Here is a 22113-nt window from a genome sequence, read left to right as displayed (position 1 = left end):
AATTACAGTAGATGACAACAGGATTCCAACCAGGAAGTTGTGTTCCCAAGTCCATGTATTTGCCCTAAGAATATATGCAGAGGAAGATACAAAGTTTCACTTAAACAAAATGCAGTTCTGGAGACCTAACATCTAACAAGGTGACAACAGTTAACGGTGGTTAATGAAACTTGCTATGGGGATAGATTTTCAATCTTCTCACCCCCAACTCTATGACACATACACAAATGGCAACTATTGATATATAGAATTGATGCATATGTTAATTAGCTTAATTATGGAGCTCATTTAATTTAAATCTATAGGAAATATGTAAATATATCCTTATTCAGAAATTTTTCAATTTAGCATTAGTTTACATAGCTCTAGAGCTTACTTATACAAATTTATATCAATGACACCTTAATAAAGCTGTTTTAAAAAGAAAAAAAAGTAAGTTATAAAAGTCTCCCCAAATGTTAACATTTACCATAGTAGCTTTATACACACAGATTTTCTTTTCCTGAAAAGAAACTGTTTTGAAAATGAAAATACAATATTTCTTTATTCGTTAGTGCTTCCATGTATATTTTCTTATATGATACAATTAAAATCTGAAAGTTTAGACTCATAACACTATTATCTAGTCTACAGACCTAATTCAGATCATTTCAGTTGCTCGAACAGTAGCCTTTACAGAAAATTTAAATATCCTGCTGAAAAAAATAAAGATGACATAAAGCTAGTCGATATTTTAAAATAAGGTCAATGGAAGTTGTCAATCTATGAATTCAAATACCAGCAGCAATGAGCCTCTGCTGAGCACACAGGACAGTGGAGATCCAAGAAGATGGCTGAGATGTCATGACTTCATGTAAAAATCACATGTGTCTTGGAATAGCAAGATTACTGATACACATGCACTCTGTAAATAGAAAAGGGGGGAAAGAGGAGAAGCCTAACAAGAACAAACAGATTCAAGGAAAGAAATGGGCATTTAAAAAAAAAGAGTTATATCAGCTACTCTGTAGTTTCTGAAACAATGATATAACAAATTCTGATAACTATTCTGTCACATCCCATAAATAAGTCAATAAGTATTTTTCCAGTAAAATAAAATATTTATTTCACTAATTATTGAATCATAAAATATGTGTATGTTTAATTATCAGGGAATCCCACATGTTTCTTACATTTTGACACAAAATGAGAGTTCCAATATAGTCTTCAATAGACTTGTATATATATTAAATAAAAGATTTTGTAAGAATTACGCTTTTTTTTGCATCATGCTTTTTTAAAACTCATTTATATCATACCGCATCTTCTAAAAGAGAGTAGGTTCCAAATATTCCAAATATATAAAATTCTACAGTGTTTTGGTAGATATACAAACTACCAGAGTTCTTCAAAATTAATCAATAGGGTACTGAGGATTTTTTCTTTTCATGAGAAATAAACAGATGGCACAATGAGTTGAAACTCAACACCACAAAGCTGGCCCCAGCTGCTGCAACACAAGTTCACTCCCCTAACCGAGGGGTGGCCCACATGGCACTGCAGACCTCTGCTGTGTCACTTGCGGCTCCCCTCAGCAGTGTACTTTATCAATCTGCCTGTTCTGCTCCCCACTTTGACTCTGGTGAATCCTCTCACCACCCCTGCACCTCTGGCCAATACCCCAGTTCTGTATGCATAAATAAATTTTAAAAAAGAAATAAAGTAAGTAAGGCTTCCGTAAGTACAACTATACATCTCTTTTATTCCCCACTTGAATGTAAGCTCCTCTTGAATACAGTAGTTACACAGTGGGAGCTTAATAAATATTAGTTGCATAAATTTTGAGCCCCCACCCACCCCACTCCACACACATAATTAGCAAAGCCAAGCAGGTAACTACCTCTGAGGTCTGCCCATATCCTGTCCCTGGAAGAAATAAGAATCCAAGTTCAATCACCTAAGCTGATCCTCTTTTATTGAAAAGGATTATTATCACCCAGATCTCCTGAACATAAATAATTGAACACAATCCTTAGGCCTTCCAGGAGCTTGCAAAGATGCATTAGTCCCATCAACCCCATTGCCAAAGTGATTTTATAGTGGTAACACATTTCCCCCTAAAAGTGGAATTGCAGGTACAGCACTGCATTCTCTTGTTGACTGTGGTTTCTCCTCCATGCCAGTTCTCTTGAACCCCATTATGCTGAAGGCCCTGACCAGGACGTGGGCCTCTTTCTGGCTGCTGTCCCCTGAACTCTTAGCTTTGAGTTGCTCCCAACCTGGTAGAGGAAAGTTGTCCCCAGAACTGGCTCTGTTCTCTGGCTCCCTGATGCCTGTAGAAACACACCGGTTCAGTTCTTTAGTCTGTAGATGCCCAGGAGAGCAGGAAGTTCAGGTGTTCATATTGCTCTTAAAAGATCATTTCTTCAGTTCTGTTCAGATTCCAGCTGGTTGAGTCGCTTTACAATCAGGTTGTTAAGTTTCTTAAGATCATCTATGTCCTTTCTCTCAACTGTTAATCTTCTTGACACATCTTCCATCTGGCTTCCAGTTTGAACTTCAAAATAGAAAACAGACTATATTAGGTTAGTTTTCTGTGTGTTTCTTCAGAACATATCAGCCCTGTGTTGGTGCTTAGCTGAGTCCTGGATCTTGGCCAATTCCCTACTCCAAATGTGGCATGTGAGCACGGTCCAAAAGCTCAGGAGAGACACTGCCTAAGACTGAAGTCACCTATTAAGTGAAATATTCTTATAATTTCTTGGTGCCAGCCTAGACAACCTTTAACTGTTCCACATTAATTCTGGCTGTAAAAGCCATGGCTGTGAGAAACAAAGAAAATCACCAGTGTGTCTGATTATTCCCAGAGAGTGAAATGTTGGGTTGCCTCATTTTCAGAAAAGAGTTTTTGCTGCTTATTTGTGAAATGAGATTTTTTTTTTTAATTCTAGCCTGTCCTGACATAGCTCTTGCTGGTTCTGAATTATCAGCCCATAATGAAGGTATAACAACTCCACCAGATCACTCTGAGAACGGAAGGGCAATATTTTCAAAGTAAACAGAACCCCTGGCAAAAAAGTAACCTTGAGAATGGGACATTGTCGATCTGTTTATCAGAGCTAAAATTTCCCAGAAATACAGCACAAATCAGTACTCTATATTTGTACTTCTTATCATTTCCATTTCAGGTAAGTTTTTTCCATGGACTCTTTCAGGAAAAAAATGCTATTGGAAGCATGCCACTGTGCTTGGCCAGGACGCTAACATAGGAGGTAAACCAGAGTTTAGAGCGTCACCTTCCAGCCTAGGGACAAACTGTTCTTGGAAGCTCTTCCCCTATGTATGAAAAATTGTGTTAGGGAATTATGGTCCAAGAAAGACCTGAGACAAGGGTCTTAGCTCTGTGACAAAGTAAAACAGATACCACTTGCTTCCAGGGAAAAGCTTGAAACTGAAGTAATCTGTAAGGACGTCCTTCCCCCTATCAGGAAACTCCTGTTAATGAAGCACAAAAGACCATGGCCTAAGTGTATACCACAACACACTGGTTCCAAATTAAATTCCAAAAAAGAAAAAGGGTTCCATGTGCAAAAATGCTAGGGAAAAGTTAATCTGCCTTTTGGAAATTCATTAGAAATAAAAACCTTGAGCATTACCTGACCCAGCAATTCTCACTCTCTTCTGACCATAGAACCAGAATCACGGAGGTTTCTTTTTTCCTTAAGGCAACTTAATAACATCCCTAATATCTAGTATTCTCAGGAATATAGTGCTTATCCACTCAAAACAGCTACCAGTGCAGACAGTCCTCCTTAGTAATCTACTTGGCTGCCCATTACTCCTATTTAGGATAGAGATTGTGACAAAAACAAAAGGCCTGACAGTTAATAAGAATATAATCAGTATGAAACAGTCTTTTTCCTCTTGTGTAAAGATGCCAGAGTTATAATGAATACAATCACCTCAGTTAGAAAGGTACAAATTTGTACTAAATCCCACTGAGAACAAAAAGACTTCCTTGTTAACAAAGCACGCAAGCCATGTTCATTTACAGAGGTCTATGCCAACTCTGGTCTTAGTTGGATAGACTTTGTTTGAAAACCACAGGCAGCCTTTATTACTACTTCAACACGGGAAAGTGGGGTACAGGGAGTTAAGGAGGCAGATAGCCCAGGGTTTGAGTACAGTTTACTTCTATTGGCTGGGTAAACATAGAGTAAACTCTCTACACCTTCGTCTTCCATCAGTGAAATAGAAATATTACCTTTGGGTCAAATACCAATTTTAGAGAATTAATTTAGTGTGTCTGACATGGAGTAATTGTTCAGTAAAAAGATATTCTTCTCGGGCCCTCCCTGGTGGCGCGGCGGGTTAAAGCACAGCACTAAGAAGCTAAAGCCACTTCCGCATGAGTTCGATTCCCGCCTGCCCCGGAGGTGACCACATGGCGAGGCAGACCTCTCCTGACCCGCCTGCTGCTCCCCTCAGCAGTGTACTTCGTGGATCTGCCTGTTCTGCACCCCACTCTGTCTCTGGTGAATCCTCTCACCCTCTGCATCTCTGACCTGTACCCCAGTTCTGTACTAATAAATAAATAAATCTTAAAAAAAAAAAATAAAAATAAAAAATAAAAAAAGATATTCTTCTCAATTCACATTCTCATGTTTTACTTATATGACTTTGCCTTTTTATATAAACCACTACAAGCAATATAAAAATAAATCCTATTTATACAAGAAGAATACAATAATGACAAAGTCAGCCAAGAGTGTCTTTGATTTTTGATTCTGTGTGACTTTGGGCACATTAATTCATCTCTAACCTCTGTTTCACCATCGGTAAAACCATAATAATAGAGTGATTATGAGGTTGTGCACTAACAGACATCAAGTGCTTAGCACAGTGTCTAGAACAGAGCAAGGACTCAATGTATGGCATTTAAAAATATTTCACTACCCTTAATTTTATTATCATCCCTCAGAAAAGAGTTCTTTTGGGTTGCTAAGTCTATAATCATACCTAATATTTCCTATTAGATTAACTCAGTCATTGCCCCAGACAGGTGTAGCAGAGTGATATTTGGAATGTCAATTTATGTTGGTATTTCAGAATAGAAATCCATGGATCTTTCTGGCCCTGCAGGTTCAGGGTAGACACTCCTTCTGTTGACAGATATAAGAGACATTATTATAAGCCTAGTTCCCACTGTGACTTCTTAATGCAAAGGTGTCAGCTGGGTGACAAGAATGAATTCAACATCATCATTCCCCACAAGCCCTGACACTCAAGCTAAACACCTTCAAGATGGAAAGAGGAAGGAATTTGCAAGAATAAACAGGTCAGAGGTGGAAAGTCAAGTCTCTGCTCATGCTTTCCTCCCATCATCAACACCTCTACCTCCTCTGACTTAAATGAGAGCATTTCATGGGCTCCACTTCTCACTGAGGATATCTGATGGCTGCAGTGCATGAAAGGGCTGCGAAGTCTGAGTATTAGATCTAAGCAAAACTCTTGAGTTCCTTCCAATTTTTAGGGGGGGCAGAGCGGGGGTAGGGGGAGAATGAAAATACTGAAGTAATTTCAGATGATGATACACAGGGGTTAGGAAATTGTTGTATTCCACAAGGAGGCGGCAGTCTTGGCTGGAAGGGCTCTAGGGGAGAAATCAGAAAGGAGAGGCACTGAGATCCCAGGGGTCTCTTGAATGAAAAGGGAAGAAAGCCTGAACCACTGCTCAAAGGCAGGGCATAGCTGATGCAGGCCGAGAACTGGAAGGATAGCTTATATCAGAAGCGGGATGTCAGCCTGGGCAGTGCCAGGCAGGAAAGAAGCCACACTGGTCACCTCCCAACAGTACCAAGCACCTTGCACAGTCCACACAGTGTGATTCCCAGAAAGTGAGAAAACCTAGAAGGGAGCTAAAACCTGATTATGACTATTTGTTAGAGACCAGTTGTAAATCAGAGAAAACTTGAGTATTGGATTCAGGCAACCTAGAGTTAGAAGAAACCACTGTCTGTCTGTGACTCCAAATGAGAAGTGTTAGAGAAACGGTTAATGTCAGTGTTTGTGAACTTTGGCAGTTGGGCCTTATGCCATGGGACTGTGCCCAGTGACCCTGCTCCAGAGCAACAGGGCTCAGTTAGGTGCTGCCTCTCCTTTTCCTTCAGCGTAAGTATTTTACGCCAGAAAACATTACCTGGTTACAAAGGAACAAAATAATAAGAAAGTACATATAAGGGATGAAAAACAAGGAGGTGGTACTCACCTACTAGAAATATCACGAAGGTAACCAGTGCCAGGCTGACTATCAGCACAATTATCAGCCCCACAAGAAGTAGACTGCGACGTCCATCCCCTGAGTTAACGCCAAAGCCTGGGTTCTTCTCCCCTAGAGGTGTGTGGACACCAATCCTCAGGACACAACTGGTCAGTGGAACTGAAGAGCCCCCCATGCATGTCGCCCCACTCACCATCCTCAAAAGTGACTGACGTTTTAGGAATGTCTTTGGACCAAGAATTTCTAACCTTCTTTACACTGACTGGTGTTCAATGAACAAGCAGGGTTAAGCAGGGTTATCTCCTTACTCCTGATTGTAAAGTTTTTTGGGATGGTATTAATACTTAAGTAGCAGGACATGGGGAATAAAGAAATTAAGTGTTCAATGATAGCAACTTTACAGCCCTTTCCCAGGGTGACGCAGGAGTAAACACCACTGATAACGGGACACACCTGTGCATGCAGGCTGAAAGCCCTGAGGCATCTCCCAGGAAACCCCTTTTATATAGGAGTTAGTCGGTTATGCCTACATCTGTGCAGACAAATACAACAGCCATGATGTATCTTAGTTTTGTTAAAAAGAAAATGACAGACCAAAATGGAGCTGTTTGTGCTAAGCCCATCAAGACTTGATATCTAACCTAACTTCAGTTTCAACACATCCCAGGAATATAGTCTTAACTAGTTAATATGGACTTTCTGGTCAACACCAATGAAGTAGCGTTTTCCAGTCTCGTTCTTTGAAATGATTTGCTACTGAACTGAGAATGCAGATAGGTCTATAAAATAACTTGTTTCAACCAAACTATGAATTGTCTGCATCGGTCATTATTTTATTAGTCCTATAGGTCTAGTGACATCCTAGTTGAATAAGAAATGCAGGACTTTGGGGTAAGAAATCATTGCTTTTCACATTCCCTCCAGTTTGCCCCAGTCCCACACACCATGACACTTGATTATAGACAGGTGACAGGCTTATGTTCTGTGCTTAACTTCCTGAGTAAAGCAATGATTTGATCCAGACCAAAATACCTACTTTTCTTGACACTGAAATGTAAAAACAATGGGTGAAAATCTGAAAACAATAAAGAAAAAATACAAAAATTCAGAAATAGTTTAGAAGGATATTAGTAAAACAATGGGATGTGGTCCCTTATAGCCTACTCATACACAGTGCTGTAAACCAATATTACCTCAATTTAAAACATATGTAATTGTTGAAATATGAAAAAATAGGAATAAGAGTAAGACAAACTTGGGCCCTCCCTGTTGATGCAACGGGTTAAAGCACAGCACTGTGTAGCTGTTGCAGCCACTGTAGTATGAATTTGATCCCTGGCCAGGGAGCTGACCCACATGGCACAGCAGACTTCTCCTGACCCACCTGCTGCTCCCCTCAGCAGTGTGTTTCAGTAGATCTGCCTGTTCTGCTCCCCGCTCTGTCTCTGGTAAATCCTCTCACCCCTCACACCTCTGGCCTGTACCCCAGTTCCGCATGTAAAAATAAATAAATCTTTAAAAAAAGACTAAGACAAACCTAAGAGTGTATATGAACAATGGCTGTGAGCGATGAATTTTTGCATAAGACTGTCAGTGTTCAGGATGATCTACAGAACTCATAATTAGGGGACAAGATACAAATATAGTATCTAGCAGATTTTCTTTTCTTTCCCCCCTTTGTTTCCTAGTCCTTTAAATGGGGCAATTTGTCATTTTTAAATAGAAAAAAAACTTTTGCTACCCAAAAGTTTGATAATTTTTTAAAACTGGAATGTGTAGGAAGTCTTACTTGCCCACTAAGAAGTAAGACTCGTGTAAGAGAGCAGACTCCTTTGCTAACCTGGCTGCTACACAAGAGCTGTCAAAAGGGATAAGCATGTCTCTGGGAGATGAGCTCTGCAGCTCCCGCTCCTGTCTAAGGAGAGGGGCCTTTTACTAGGCCTTGTTAGAACTCTTGAGGAAAAAAAAAAAGAGTTCAAATCTTGCCTATGAACCCAGTAAGTTCATAAGTCTGTCAAGTATTCAGAGAACAAAAGCAGAACTTGCCTGATAACGAATAGTATTTTCAGGACTGAGTTGTTGTTCCTAGTGCCTACTGCATCTCCCACCACACCCATCCACCCCCAGATCAACATTTTATATTTTCAGGTGGCCTGGAAGCTGGGGAGGACCCCAAGCCTCAGAGGACACATACGAAAATGATGCTGTGGTCTAGCAGGACAGAGGTTTAGTTTGTGCAAATCATTTATGGAATCCACAACATAAAGTTTCCTCTCTTCATAAATGCCACCAGAGCCAGTGTCCTGGGAAGGATTCATTGTGCCTGGAAGAAAGCACTGACATTAGACACAGGAGACTAGACTGGGAAGTTGAACTTCATAAATAGCACAACCTGCACGTAGCCGGACAGACATACAAAGACCCACACATAAATACATTCGCAATTGAAAATCTAGAAAAATTTTGTCAGAAAGAAAATATTCTTTCTAGGAGCTACTTTATACCTATCCTTTTCGCTTTGCTCGCCAGGAAGCTGAGTAAATTGTGTAGCCCATGTATAAGAACTGCACAGAGCTTTATACCCTACCTATCTGAATATACTTTCCCTCAGCCTCAGATTCTTCAATTCTGCCTTTATTTTCCCTGGTCCTGATTCTTACTTTGTAATTGATTTTGAATTTTTTCTCTTTCATTACATTGTTTCTATTCTGGCAAGAAGCCTCACATTCTTTAGGCAAGTTTATCTATATACAATGAAAAGATAAAATTAAGTTAGTCAGACTGTGGTCATAACAATTCGGAGAGAAGAGAATATTACTATGAACTATTCTAGTTACATAAAGCTATAATACAAAACTAATTTTTATATTCTCCTTCAATGTGGTATATGAATTAAGATGCTGACTATGAATCCCCAAGACAAAAATTATAGTAAATTTAGATGCCACAAAGAGGCCAATTTAAAACCTACAGCCAATTTAAAACTGGATTCCACGATCTTTTGCAGTCTCCAGGCCAAATTTTCCTTAGATCAGGGTCACTTACAAAAAAAAAATTTTTTAATGAGACTTATATTTAAGGTTATATTCTCTAATGACGACACTGTTTTGAACAACACTGAAAGTTCTGAATGGGCTAAAGGTCTATTTTTTTTTAAAGGACTATTTTAAGAAACTGCTCTAGTGCAATAGAAAACTTGTGACCTTTTAATTACATGAAAGAAGACTCTCAAAAGAAATTCTGATTACTATAAAAGTCCTCTCTTTAAATGTTACTTTCATAAAATGAGTCTAATAGTGATACCGATTTTCTGATCTAGAACGGATATTAGATATGTTCTAGTCTAGTCTTCATTCTGTCCAGCAATAGGGGCACTAAATCTCAGAAGGTAAATGTCTACAATCATATATTTGGCTAACAGAAGTGAACAGGAGCCTGTCTTCAGAGTTCCCTCATGCTTCTTTCCTTTTCCAAACTACTTACTAATCCTCCTTTAAGACCCAGCTCAAGCTTTACCTGCGCTATAAATCGGCCAATCTCTCCTTTGATAACTTTCTGGATTCTGTATGTACTTCTGTCCAAACATCTATAATGTGTTGCATTTATTTGCTGACAACTTTTATTTCCCCAGACTGAAAACTCCTTAGGGCCAGCACAAATCCTCGGCTTCAAATGCTCAGTGCCAGGTTTAGAAGTCAGTGATTTAGGTTAAGTTGGAAGACTTAAGAGATCCTATTTAGGAGTTAAATCTTACTGTTTTCAAAAAATTTTGAGGTTGTTAATAAGTGCACTGACCAAAATAAAAACGAGGGTAAATCTTGCGTTATCTGTCTAGAGTCAAAACATTGTGCCCATCTAAATAAGGCAACACTATTTACTTCCTACTTCCCTTTCCTTTTCTAACACTGAGATACAGAATAAAAAGAATATAAGAGTTGGGAGGAATCAAATCCAGGGGGGCGGGGGGGAGGGGGAATGATGTGCACACTGTAGAAGATCTGAAAAAAATGTACCAGCCCTTTACTAAGCAGCTTAATTATTAAAATCCACAAATTTCCTAGTGATATCTAAAAATTCCTAATTTAAGAAATAAAGTGCTACCAGAATCCTTGCTAAGAAAAACAATGTGTACAAAAGTCAGTTAATGTATTTCAAAGTTAAAAACCAAAGATGGCCTTTCATTTATCCTGGAATTTTAAGAACACATAGTCCCAAGGAATTTTAGATAGAATATTACAGCACTTTACTTGATCTTTACAGCACTTGATCTTACTGAATTCCAACTTTACTTCATGGAGCATTCCTAAAGGGATGACTTAAAGTGACAAAAAAAGTAGCTGCTGATAGGGAGAAGGGGGGGGGGGTCTCTGACATTAACCAAATCTTCCCTTTGTACAGATAAAAACAAGGCCCAGGTGTTTTGGTTGTTTGATGGTCATACATTTCTAAACTATTCCTCCAGAAATATTCTGTCATCTCTTTATAGTACTCATGTGCTCTATGCTTTTATAGAGTACTAAAGGTTGTGTCGTGTACACCCTTCCAAACATGGCTTCTATTCAGGGCGTGATGACTGATACATGGTTCATTTTTGGATCTCTGACTTAATATACTTGAGCCTTAGCTTCCTGTTTAGGAATGTAATTACTGTTGCTGAAATCTTATACTAAGACTTAATCAACATTTACAAAATAGAGGACTAGCTAGAAAATCATAGCCACAAAAACTGACTTAAGAGCAGCACAGCTAATAAAATCTCCAAATTACTGGCCTTGTTACTGATTCAAAAGGTGAGTCAGCATCCCAAAGAACTAAGAAAATAGCTCACAGTGAGCCATGAAGTGCTCTGAAAGACAATTTCTTCTTTAGGATAAAGTCATGTCTCAATGATGCTATTTCAGTGTATTTTAAAAGAAGTCAAATACCCAAATGGAAAATAAAGAATAGAGAAAAGTGAGTTGGGTGTGGTTCAAGAGCCTGCAAATGATGCTGTGGAAAATGGATACATGATCACATGGCCCTAAAACCAGGACCCACAGCTGTTTGACAAACAGTTGGTGCTATCTTTGGCATTTCCTTTTGAGGGCATCTGGGTAGAGCCAGAGCCCAGAGTGTTACTAAATTCTGTACCACACTAACTCAGGCGGCTTTCCCAACTCTGGTGCAAATTTGCTCATAAGATTGACCAAAGTATCATCCTTTTAAGGACAACCCTTTCTAATACCTTGAACTGAAATGTAAGTAATTCTATTTGCCACTGGTTTAGATTAATGCTAGCAGCTGATTCTATTTATCATTTAAGAATTCTTTGGCTATCTATAAATAAATATTCTGACAAATGGTTATCCATGAAAAAAAAAAATGCTTTGCTGCTCTTTATTTTTACCCATAGATGTTTGGTATGAAACTATAGAAATATTTCATACCCATGCTGCTAATGACAAAATCAGCATCATTATAATAGATAGGGCTTAATTTAAAGCTAACAGGAAGTTTATTGAGTGATTTATAGTAATTTGTTCTTTAATTTCATTTCAGAGTCAGTGCCTTTTCACATTCAGGAGTCAATTTTTAAATCATTTCTATCAAAATTTAAAAGCATAGAGCACATGCAACAAAAAAAAGCCCCTACCTCAAAAATCATAATTTAACAGAGTAATAGCATGCAAATTACTTACACGTGAGCTTTGACTGCTAGGTTACCAGGAAAAAGCAAAACTAATTATTCAGAAACAACTACAATAAAACCTTCTACAAATTCTGCAGTTCTTTCTTTGTCTTTCAGCACTCTGCTGCTCCTCCAAGGCTCAGAAACCCCAGCATGAAAACTGTTGGTCTATATTTAGTGTTAATTTGGCCAAGCCATGTAAGATTCTAAATACTGACTTTTTTCCATAATGGCTCAGATATTTAGTAAGTACATTATTGCAGCAATACTTTAAAAAGGAAAAAAACCATGCCTTCATTCAAGTGGTAACTGATGAGGATCCCACTGGATGGACTTTCACGTTCTTATTCGGCTGACATGCCTACGTAAGCTGGCGTATTTCCAGCCCTCTGCCTGCAATGCTCCCATATGTAACTATCCTGTCGCAGGCAGGAATTGCACTCTGACAACTGGCTGCACAGGTTTCCGCTCCAGCCAGAGAATGCAGTATCACAGACAGACAAAGTCATTTAACTAGGGTGATGGTGATTCCAGGATTCCTAGCTACCAAAAAAGTACTAGTAGCTACTAAAAAACAACAAAGAAAATGGGGGTGGAAGAAAGACCAGGAAAAGATTGCATGAGTAAACCCATTGCAGGAGATGGACATATTTCATCTCATCAACATCCTTTCCTTTCCAAAGGCTTAATTCTGTGGGTTTTTATATATCCCTTTCCTCAGAATATCAGCCTTTCTCTTATGTGGTTCCCTCCCATACATACCAAGGAACTCCTGCCCTCTGGTGTACATAAAATATGTTACAGTGAAGAAAAAACCTGAAATCCTACAAGTCCTGGATCACAGAGCTAGGGTTCCAACAGAAGACACTACCTCTGCCAGGATACTAAGGGTTAGGTGAAACACTGAACTGTTACCCTATATACACAATCCTCCTTTCCACTGCTATGACTAGGTGGACATTATTCATCCTTGAAACATAATACATATCAATTAAAAAATGTTTGCTTCACAAAATTTCCTTTACATCTGTATTTAGTATAGGTCCCTCTACTTTTGAGGAAATGGTATTTCCTTAAGCTTCCTGTAAAGGAAGAAAATATAACTAGTTGCTGTTTTCTGAGAAAAATATACTATATTAAAGTTACCAAATTTCCCTGACAAAAAGAAAATGTTACTTTTAATTGCCATGCAGTCTTTAAAAAATTAATGTCTTAACCTATCATTTGATGAAATAGATTAGCCTTATTTTTTTAGTATTTTCAGTTTTTTTTCTTCTATGACTTTATAACCTTGTGAAATATCTATTCCCATCAGGGATGAGAAACATGGAGAGCAAATGTAATTGCTTACAGGCATATATGGGTTGTGACATAGCAGAGATTTGAACCAAACCTCATACCAATGTCAGAATTCAACCATATTTTACTGTGAGGGAGATGAAATTTCTCCATGGAATGGGATCAGCTAAATTTCTGGAAAACCACTTAAGAGCAAAAGCAAGATAACCTACCTCATTTTCTCTGTTATATATCCAAAAAACCCTGAGTCACAAGAAAACAATACAGGCTTCCCTCACTTTCCAGAAGTGGAGCACTCCTATGAATCATTTATGCACTGAAATTGCATAAAGCAAAGAAAAAAGTGCCTGCTACTAATGTATATGAACATTTTTAGTATCCCTAGACTCATCAAATCATACTAAGTAATCCATAAAACTGAAAAAAAAAAAGTAATAAAAGCAGTAGTGATAAAATACTCTGCCTGTCAAGTAGTTCCTGGGGAAGGAGACCAAAGGGATCACTCCCAGAACTCAGGGTGCACACTGCCTCTGGCCGGGCTGCTGCAAAATAAATGTGAAATGCTATTTTCCCTTTCAGTTTTTAAAAAGGATTTATGTATGCATACAAGAATTGGGGAACAGGCCAACAGTGCAAGCGGGGGAGGGCATGTGTGTTAAGGATTCAGAGAACCTGAGTGGGGAACAGAACAGGCGGACTGAGTGAAAACACACTGCTGAGGAGAGGAGCAGTGGCAGGCAGAAGAGAGGTGTAATGCACCATGTGGGTCACCACCCTGGCCGGGGTCCAACTCATGCTGCAGTGGCTGCCAGTAGCTTCATAGTGCTGACTAACACCCCTTGTGCCACCAAGGAGGCCCCTTGCTTTTCATTTTTTTAAATCATAGAAGTCCACCTCAAATTTCTTTGCTTAGCAAAAACAGGTAATATTGGTCTTCTGTAAAAGAAAAACAGTATAAGGTGGGTGATACCTGCAATCTCAAATGAATTGTCTAATCAGGGGACATCTTCAAGTATTCTTGCTTTTACTGTCAAATATTTAACCTACCGTATTCAACTTGCAGGAAATTCAGTAAATGCCTCAAACACTTGAGTCACTCATGCTGACTGCTTCAAAACGATTGACTAAGCCTCAAAATAATTTATTAGACAGGAATCACTTAAATTCTTCCCATTCAGATTAACCTGAATAAAGCAAGTGAATTGGTAAATTACACACTACTTTCCATTCAAAGAAATGCAAGGATCCTTATAAATTTTCTCTGTAGTCATTGTCTAGTACTTACCTCTCAATTTTATGAAGGCAACACATTTAATATGCAGGGAAAGTCCAGGGAAAAGGCAAGGTGACAAAAACGGTAATAGGAAGGAAAAAGTAAGATTTTAAAAATGTGTTCAGTATGGCAAGGAGAGAATGGTTGGATCCTGCTTTTGCAGACCTCCATGCAATTATTACCGATGACTGAAGCAACTGACACTGCAGAATTCAGACAGGCTCAAGACTTCAGCTCAGTCCTAGTACAAGGAGCTAAATACAGGTAGGTGATTTTACATTAGCCAACAATGAAAACTGAGTGGAAAACCATTATTACAAAAACTTCTCAGAAATGAGTAAGAAATAATCCAGCAATGACTTCCAAATTCCAAGTTTAATTCTTCACTAGACTTTTATATACCAAGTCAAGCTAAAATTTCAAATATATAAAGTAAAATAATTGACCTCACATGAACTCATTCCTAGAGCTGTTTCACTTTAACAAGAAGTTAATCTTTAAGACATGGGCCCTCCATCCCAACACAGGTGGGATCCAAATCAAGAGAAAGGAAAACAAATCTTGGAATGAGGAGTCAGTACACCGATCTGTGTTGGGTGGGAGAAAACTCTGCTAGGCTTTGATGATCATGCGGGAAATAAATTCAGTCTTACAAATTTGGGACTGTTTTGAGAACTAGGGATGTATATATTAAACAATCAAACTATAAGTTATTAACCTAGTACAAAATACTGCATGAATATAATCAAGAAGCTAAGCTAGCTCAGGAATGAACATGGAAATAATGTCACTGTAAAAGCGATGTCACTTTAACATAGACACATTGAATGGAAAAATGAGGTTTGGAAAAGACAAAATAAAATTTCACCTAGCCAACGTAAGTCACAAAGTGCCAAAAATAGGAAACTAAGCATGATCTATATACAACTATAATCAAGATGCCAGGAAAAACTAAAGGCAGAAATCCCTCCTGCAATGGAACTGAGGCCTGGAGTAAGGATGGAAGAGCAAGCTCATGTTTTACATTAAAACACTTAATAGAGCCCTCCCTGGTGGAGCAAGAATTAGGACAAAGCTCTGCAAGTTAGCCACAGCCACTTCAGTGAGAGTTCAATCCCTGCCCCGGGAAGTGATCCATATGGGGTGGCAGACCTCCTCAAACCTGGCCTCCGCTCCCCTCAGCAGTGTACTTCCTCGATCTGCCTGTTCTGCTCCCCACTCTGTCTCTGGTGAAGCCTCTCACTGCCCCTGCACCTCTGGCCTGTACCCAAGGTAGGCATGCATAAATAAATCTTAAAAGAATACAGGGCTGACAACACACAAAACCAATCCCTAAATTCCCAGTTCCCAGTCACTAGGAATGCCACCTGCTGCCAGCAGCCTGTGAGGCAATAAGCTAGCAAATGACTTCACCTCTGGACAGATCAAGTCTTCCAGGGCAAGAAAGAATGTGTAGTTTGGGGGAAATACCTCTAGTGATTTGGGTACTTACACAGCACACATGTTCCCCACCCCTCACACACTTTTATCACTGTTCTCTGCCCTAAAAATACCAGTCTATGAATTCTAAACAGCTGATGTGACTTCGGCAATATAATTTTAATATAAACCTTAATACAATCCTAATGCAGTGCCAAAATGCTTACAACTTTTTATGAAGTGAAGAACCACCTCACCAGGGCAACCAAGCAGCAAGTCTTAACAGGAACTGGAAAACTAATCCATTTCCACATTTTCACATATAACTGTTTTGTTGCACTCTTTCCTGGTTACCCAGATTGGGCATTTTACCACTCTGTACCCCAAATGCATGAATGTTTCTTCTATTAGAAAAGAAGCATTTTTAGTGTGAAAAGATCTTTATTTCAAAGTAAAGTGGATAAGGTCTTATACAGCAGATAAAATCAGTGCTCCCACTCTGCAGTAAAGGTTAGCAGTATTTTTGGCATACGGTAATTCATCATGAACTCCCAAAAGTTGTAATGAAAGGCCAACAGTAAGGTGTCATGGTATGATTCCCTTTATTGATCTCAGTGACAAAATTAATAAGAGTCCATTTAAAATATAGCAGCTTTTCCAGACTTAGCTTCCAAAACTGTATCCAGAATTCTTTTAAAACTTTCAGTTTAATACCTTATATATCTATATAGCATTATAATCAATATTTCTGTTAACCACAGTATGAGAAATTTAACCTTGGTTAATCTGCATCATGAAATCAAGTGAATTACTTTACCTCTGCTCTCCTCATAAATAGAAAATGACCAAACATACTTTTTATTCATGTTTGCTGATATTTACAAGGAATATTTAATAATCAGAACTCTCCATTTGTAATACTATACATTAAATTATGAGCAATTATCAACCTCAGCTACAAAAGCTATCTATGTTGAAATGAAAAAATTGTCTCTAGAGTTTAAATACATTAGAAATTACAAGAAAAGTAAAATAGAATAAAATAGAAAGTAGCCTTCAAGTGCAGAAATCTAAAAGAATTCTCCTACATCTGCTCTCTTATCTCGACATTTACTTCGAGCTTTTGTTCGGGCTTTGAAGGCTGCAGAATTATACAAATGCTGAAAGGAAGAAAAGAAAAATACATGTGAGAAGTACAAAGGCTTAAGAGATGCTTATAAAATAAAATAAAAACTACAAAAGAAATAGGTGAGCTAATCTGACTAAATATTTTGTCTCTAAAACACACAAACAAAAATAAGGGGAAGATTAGCATAATCAGTAGTTATTCTATAATGAAAAAAAGTAAAAGCCCCAAAAATAAAAGTAAGTTAAGGGTTAATATTAATCTGTTCAAGGGAAAAAAAGACAAACCATGTGAATGAAATATTTGACCCTGCTGTTAACTGAAAAAGGAAAAAAATGATGAGAGACTCCAGTTTAACACTAAACATCACGTTTTATTAAGTTATAAAACTGTGTGCTGTAAAGGATGTGTGCAAGAGTAACCTGCATTCCTTCACTGCTTTTAGAAAGTAAAAAAAGATAGAATAGCTTTGGAAATAATGTGCAATACAAATCAAAAATGTAAAAATCTAGTTTTAAATTCCCATGTAGGGATTTCTGGCCCTCCCTGGTGTTGCAGCGGGTTAAAGCACAGTACTAAGAAGCTTAAGCCATGTCTGCATGAGTTTGATTCCCACCTGCCCCAGAGGTGACCACATGGCGTGGCAGACCTCTCCTGACCCACCCGCTGCTCCCCTCAGCAGTGTCCTTCCACCATCTGCCTGTTCTGCTCCCCACTCTGTCTCTGATGATCCTCTCACCCTCCACATCTTTGGCCTGTAACCCAGTTCTGTATGAATAAATAAATAAATAAATCTTAAAAAAAAAATATTCCCATGTAGGGATTTCTTCTAAGAAATAAAGGTATCAGAAAACACTAGTTATTTAAAAGCTTTAAAATACCCAACACATTTATGTGGTCATAAAAATGATTAAATATATTCTATAAAAATATAGTTAAGGACTTCATACCCATTATGAAAGCTACCATTTCATGCAAAAACAAAAAGAACAAGTAACATGTTGGTAAAGACACAAAAACTGGAACCCTCATATGCTGCTATTAGAAATGTACAATGGTATGGTCTGTGTAGAAAAGTCTAGCAGTTCCTTAAAAAGTTAATTGGAATTACCATACAACCTAGGAATTCCACTCCTAGGCATTAACCTAAAGTATCTGAGAACAGGTACAAAAATTTGCACACAAATTTTCCTAACAGCATTAATCACAAGACCAGACAACTCAAATGTCCAATTACTGATGAATGGATAAATACATCATACAATGCAATATTCCTATGTCACAATAGACTGAAGTGCTGATACTTGCTTCATGTGGATGAACCTTAATATAACTGCCCTAAGTTAAAAAAGCCAGACACAAAAGTTCACAAATTATGGTTCTATTTCTATGAAATATACAAAATAGATTATTATACACAGACACAGATAAAAACACTAGTGGTTGTCATCAGCAAGGGGAAGAAGAGAATGAGTAATAAAAACATAATGGGTCTAAGTTTCCTTTTGAGGTGATGAAAATGTTCTGCAAATAAGTTGAGGTGGTAGTTGTGTAACTTTGAGAATATACTAGATGTCACCAAATCATGTATATTAAAACATTTTTTGAATTTTACCTCACTGATGAAAATACATTTTTTGAAACTAAATAAAAATTATATGAATTACTATTTAATGTTATAAACTCTGAGCACTTCAGTTTCTCCATCTGTAAAATGAGTTTGATACTAAGTTAGTACTTTATCTATTACAAACAGTATACTACTCTTATATAGAGTATAAATACTCTTAACAAAAATTTTGTAGAATAAAAGGAGATAAAAAATGAAAAAAAAATTGTATATTAAGAAAATAGTTCTATGTAAGAGAGCTATGGCAAAAATGTTCCATTAAGCCCGTTGCTCAAACTCTAAACACAACAAAATACTAGTCATTTGGGAGAGCCCAGCCCTAGCTTTTCTTTGGTCATTCAGTTTTGTTGATAACAAAAACAAAACCTACCCTTTCAAAACGGGATATCTTCATCGTTTTAAGGGTTGCTGCATCAAGCATCACTGGGGGTCCGAGTTCAAACACATTGCGAAGGAATTCATTTGTCTTGGATAAAATAAGGTGATAAGGGTCAGGAATATCAGTTCTTTTTTACTACATAAGGTGAAACCTTATAAACAGAAGCTATGTGGAACCTATAAATATGAACTAAGTCATTTATTTTGTTTCTCATGAGACCAAATCGTTTTCTAATGCCTTGAAATATCTAGAAAGCTACAAACTATGTGCTTTCATACAAAAAAAAAACAGCTATAAACCATACTTACACAAAGGGTAATAACTTCACATTTATTCAATTTTACTTTCATATATAAATATACTGTTTTGTATCTGCATATTCAACTAAACTCAAATACACTAAAAGTTGCTTTCTAATTTAAAAGCAAACATGTAAAAGGGATGTCACCCACTTACCTGCAAATGATACTGCATTCCTGATCCAAGAACCTCTTTAAAGGTGTCGTATGTATGTTTTTTGACCCAGCAATCAATATACATTCGTTCAGGACCAAATTTAACAGTTTCTGTTGGAAAATCCCGTTCCTGGACAAAGAACAACCAGGATTTGAAGAACTAAAATAGCCTAAAGAAAGCCTACATAAACAAATTTTTAAATAGACACACATGTTGAGATTAAATTAACAATATAGTTTAAAAAAAATTAACAATATAGTTTAAACTGTTACCTTCACATTAGAGATATGAATATACTAAAAAAGTACAATATATAAAGAACTTGCCTGTGGTAGACTGAAAGCACAGTTAAGTTCAAATAATTAATGGCAAAACCATTGCTGCAAATGTTTTTAATTTCAATAGCATTCTTCTAATAGCTGAAGGAAAGTCACATTGTATTGATCTAGGATTAGGGGCAGGGTGGGAAGGGAAGGATTTCAAGACCTGTTTAACAGACAAGATGCCTCCAACAAATAGTGGAAATGAGGGGAAGCAGTTATCTAAGGTAACTGGGGCTAACCAACCAACTGCAACAGAACAAGTCAGCAACTAGGAGGACAAGGTCAAATTACAGATGTTCTAAGAAAATAAGAAATAATGGATTTAACATTTCAGAGATAGAACAGTTTTGCTAGGAGACAATTTCTAGGGTGTAACCATGAGGGCTGGTCCAAATAAAACGTAAATAAAGGTCACATCTGGGACAGGGTTTTCTAAATGCACAAAGATGTCACTAGAATGGTGATTTGAAATAAGACTGGGGTGGTTCCATCCTATAATCAACTCATGAATACGGAATGACCAGGCAGTAGCTGATGGCTACAGGGACAGGGAAAAAAAGACGAAACTTGACAGTGCAAGACCACTCCAACCATCTTCCCCACATCTAACCTTTCTCAGCAGACACAGTATTATAATCATAGCAGAAAAGACGGTGAATGCTAGACTTACCTAGATGTGCCACTGTCTCATGACTTGCAAGAAATCTAATCTCCTTGATTGTATTTACCTTCCTTTAAAATGGGGCTACCCATACCCTGTATCACATAGGGTACAAGAGGTTTAAGACAAAGCATATCTGTAAAGTGTTAATGCCTTCAGTATTCTCCAAGAAAAGGCAGCTCTTAACCTACAGTTCATTTCAACCATGCATTCTATTATGTGAAGGTTTCTAAACCAACTTAATTGTCAGGTAGGTTGAAGCAAGGTATCACTGTCCTTTATTGACGATTAAAAAGGGGATTCAAGAATCAGATGATTTTGGTTTTGGTGGCCTTATTAAATGCTAGGATTTATTATTTGAATTTTTAGCACCTAGCTTTCCTAGAAAAATCAACAAAAGTCACCACTTGAAGGCATCAGGAGGTAGGTAATAACTTATTCACAAAAAATTCTGTATTATGTATATGCTAAGCACTACTGCATTAATGATAAGTACAAAGTGAAATACATTTCTATCACTCTTTTTTAAACCTACAGAAAAGAAACTTTACACATTAGTGTTAAATTTTCCACTGTTTGAAAAGGTCTTCTGTGTTATTTAAAACCATCAGACTTACAATGAGGAAAATAGCCAACAGTTAAGTTTAGCAATCTAATTTCAAAGTAGTATAACTATAACATCACTAAAAACCTTACCTCCACTGCCCTCAGGATGTCTCTGAACACAGAGCGCTGCTTTCTCTTGTCCACTTTGGCCCGGTGCTTATTTCCATCTGTAGCCAAAGCCCTAAGCATCTGGGTCAAGGACTCCATGTCTTCATAAAAAAAGTCCTGGTCAGAAGAAACAATTTGGTTTGATGGTTTAGTTTGCTGGCTCCCCAACCTCACTCACAATCTTTTCTAGAGCTAAAAGAGAACAATTCAGCTTGGAAAATATCCAGAAATAGCTTGTTACCATGCAAAACATAAATCCAGAAATGCTCACAATACCACTACCAAACAATTAACATTCTCCCTCCAAGTATATCCAGAAGCATTCAAACACTTATGTTGTTACCCCACTCCAGACATTACTGGAATTTCAAAGTAGTTCAGCAAGTATCAAGAGCCACACCTATACCAAAACAGCTTCTATCCACGGTCTCTACCCTCTAGCCACCCTACCACCCAGTAAGCACTGTCCCAAAGGATCCATTCCCAGAATTCCAAATATTCCAATTCTGAAAGTAAAAGTTATCAGGAATGCTTTTTGAAAGCACCTAAATCGTAATTTACTGGCAATATTTTTAATATGCAATCAAGTACATAAATCAGATGCACAACTCAAGTGATTAAATTATATAAGGTGAGAAGTAATGGCAATAGTATTACTATTTACTATCACCTTGAGTTGACTATAGACTTCTTGTTAGTTTAAGTGATTACACTCTTAAGAAATCTCTACTTTGGATATGTTTTTCTTTTTCTTTTTTTTTTTTTTATTTTTTTCAAGATTTATTTATTTGTGCATACAGAGTTGGGGTACAGGCCAGAGGCTAAGGGGCGGTGATAGGCTTCACCAGAGACAGAGTGGGAAGCAGAACAGGCAGATCGACGAAGTACACTGCTGAGGGGAGCAGC

At 37.7% G+C, this 22113-nt stretch overlaps 2 protein-coding genes across 2 annotated transcripts in view; both read right to left on the bottom strand.

Moving 5' to 3' along the window:
• Window positions 1-2405: 2405 nt before the first annotated feature.
• LSMEM1 (leucine-rich single-pass membrane protein 1) lies at window positions 2406-8577 on the bottom strand. Its single transcript, XM_004677164.1, has 3 exons — window positions 8448-8577; window positions 6248-6370; window positions 2406-2536 (listed from the first exon to the last, which is right to left on the bottom strand). The coding sequence occupies exons 1-3, from the start codon at window positions 8575-8577 to the stop codon at window positions 2406-2408; spliced, it is 384 nt and encodes a 127-aa protein (XP_004677221.1).
• Window positions 8578-16775: 8198 nt separating this feature from the next.
• IFRD1 (interferon-related developmental regulator 1) overlaps window positions 16776-22113 on the bottom strand; it is a 20105-nt gene continuing 14767 nt past the window's right edge. Inside the window, exons 9-12 of the mRNA XM_004676951.2 lie at window positions 21190-21324; window positions 19510-19638; window positions 19045-19140; window positions 16776-17078 (exon numbers count right to left, since the gene is read on the bottom strand). Coding sequence (XP_004677008.1) covers window positions 16989-17078; window positions 19045-19140; window positions 19510-19638; window positions 21190-21324 — 450 coding nt within the window. The 3' untranslated portion in view covers window positions 16776-16988. The remainder of the gene's footprint in view (window positions 17079-19044; window positions 19141-19509; window positions 19639-21189; window positions 21325-22113) is intronic.

This window comes from Condylura cristata, unplaced genomic scaffold, assembly GCF_000260355.1.
Source record: "Condylura cristata isolate star-nosed mole 26May11 unplaced genomic scaffold, ConCri1.0 scaffold00005, whole genome shotgun sequence".
NCBI lineage: Eukaryota > Metazoa > Chordata > Mammalia > Eulipotyphla > Talpidae > Condylura > Condylura cristata.
This window is presented reverse-complemented; position numbering and strand designations above follow the sequence as displayed.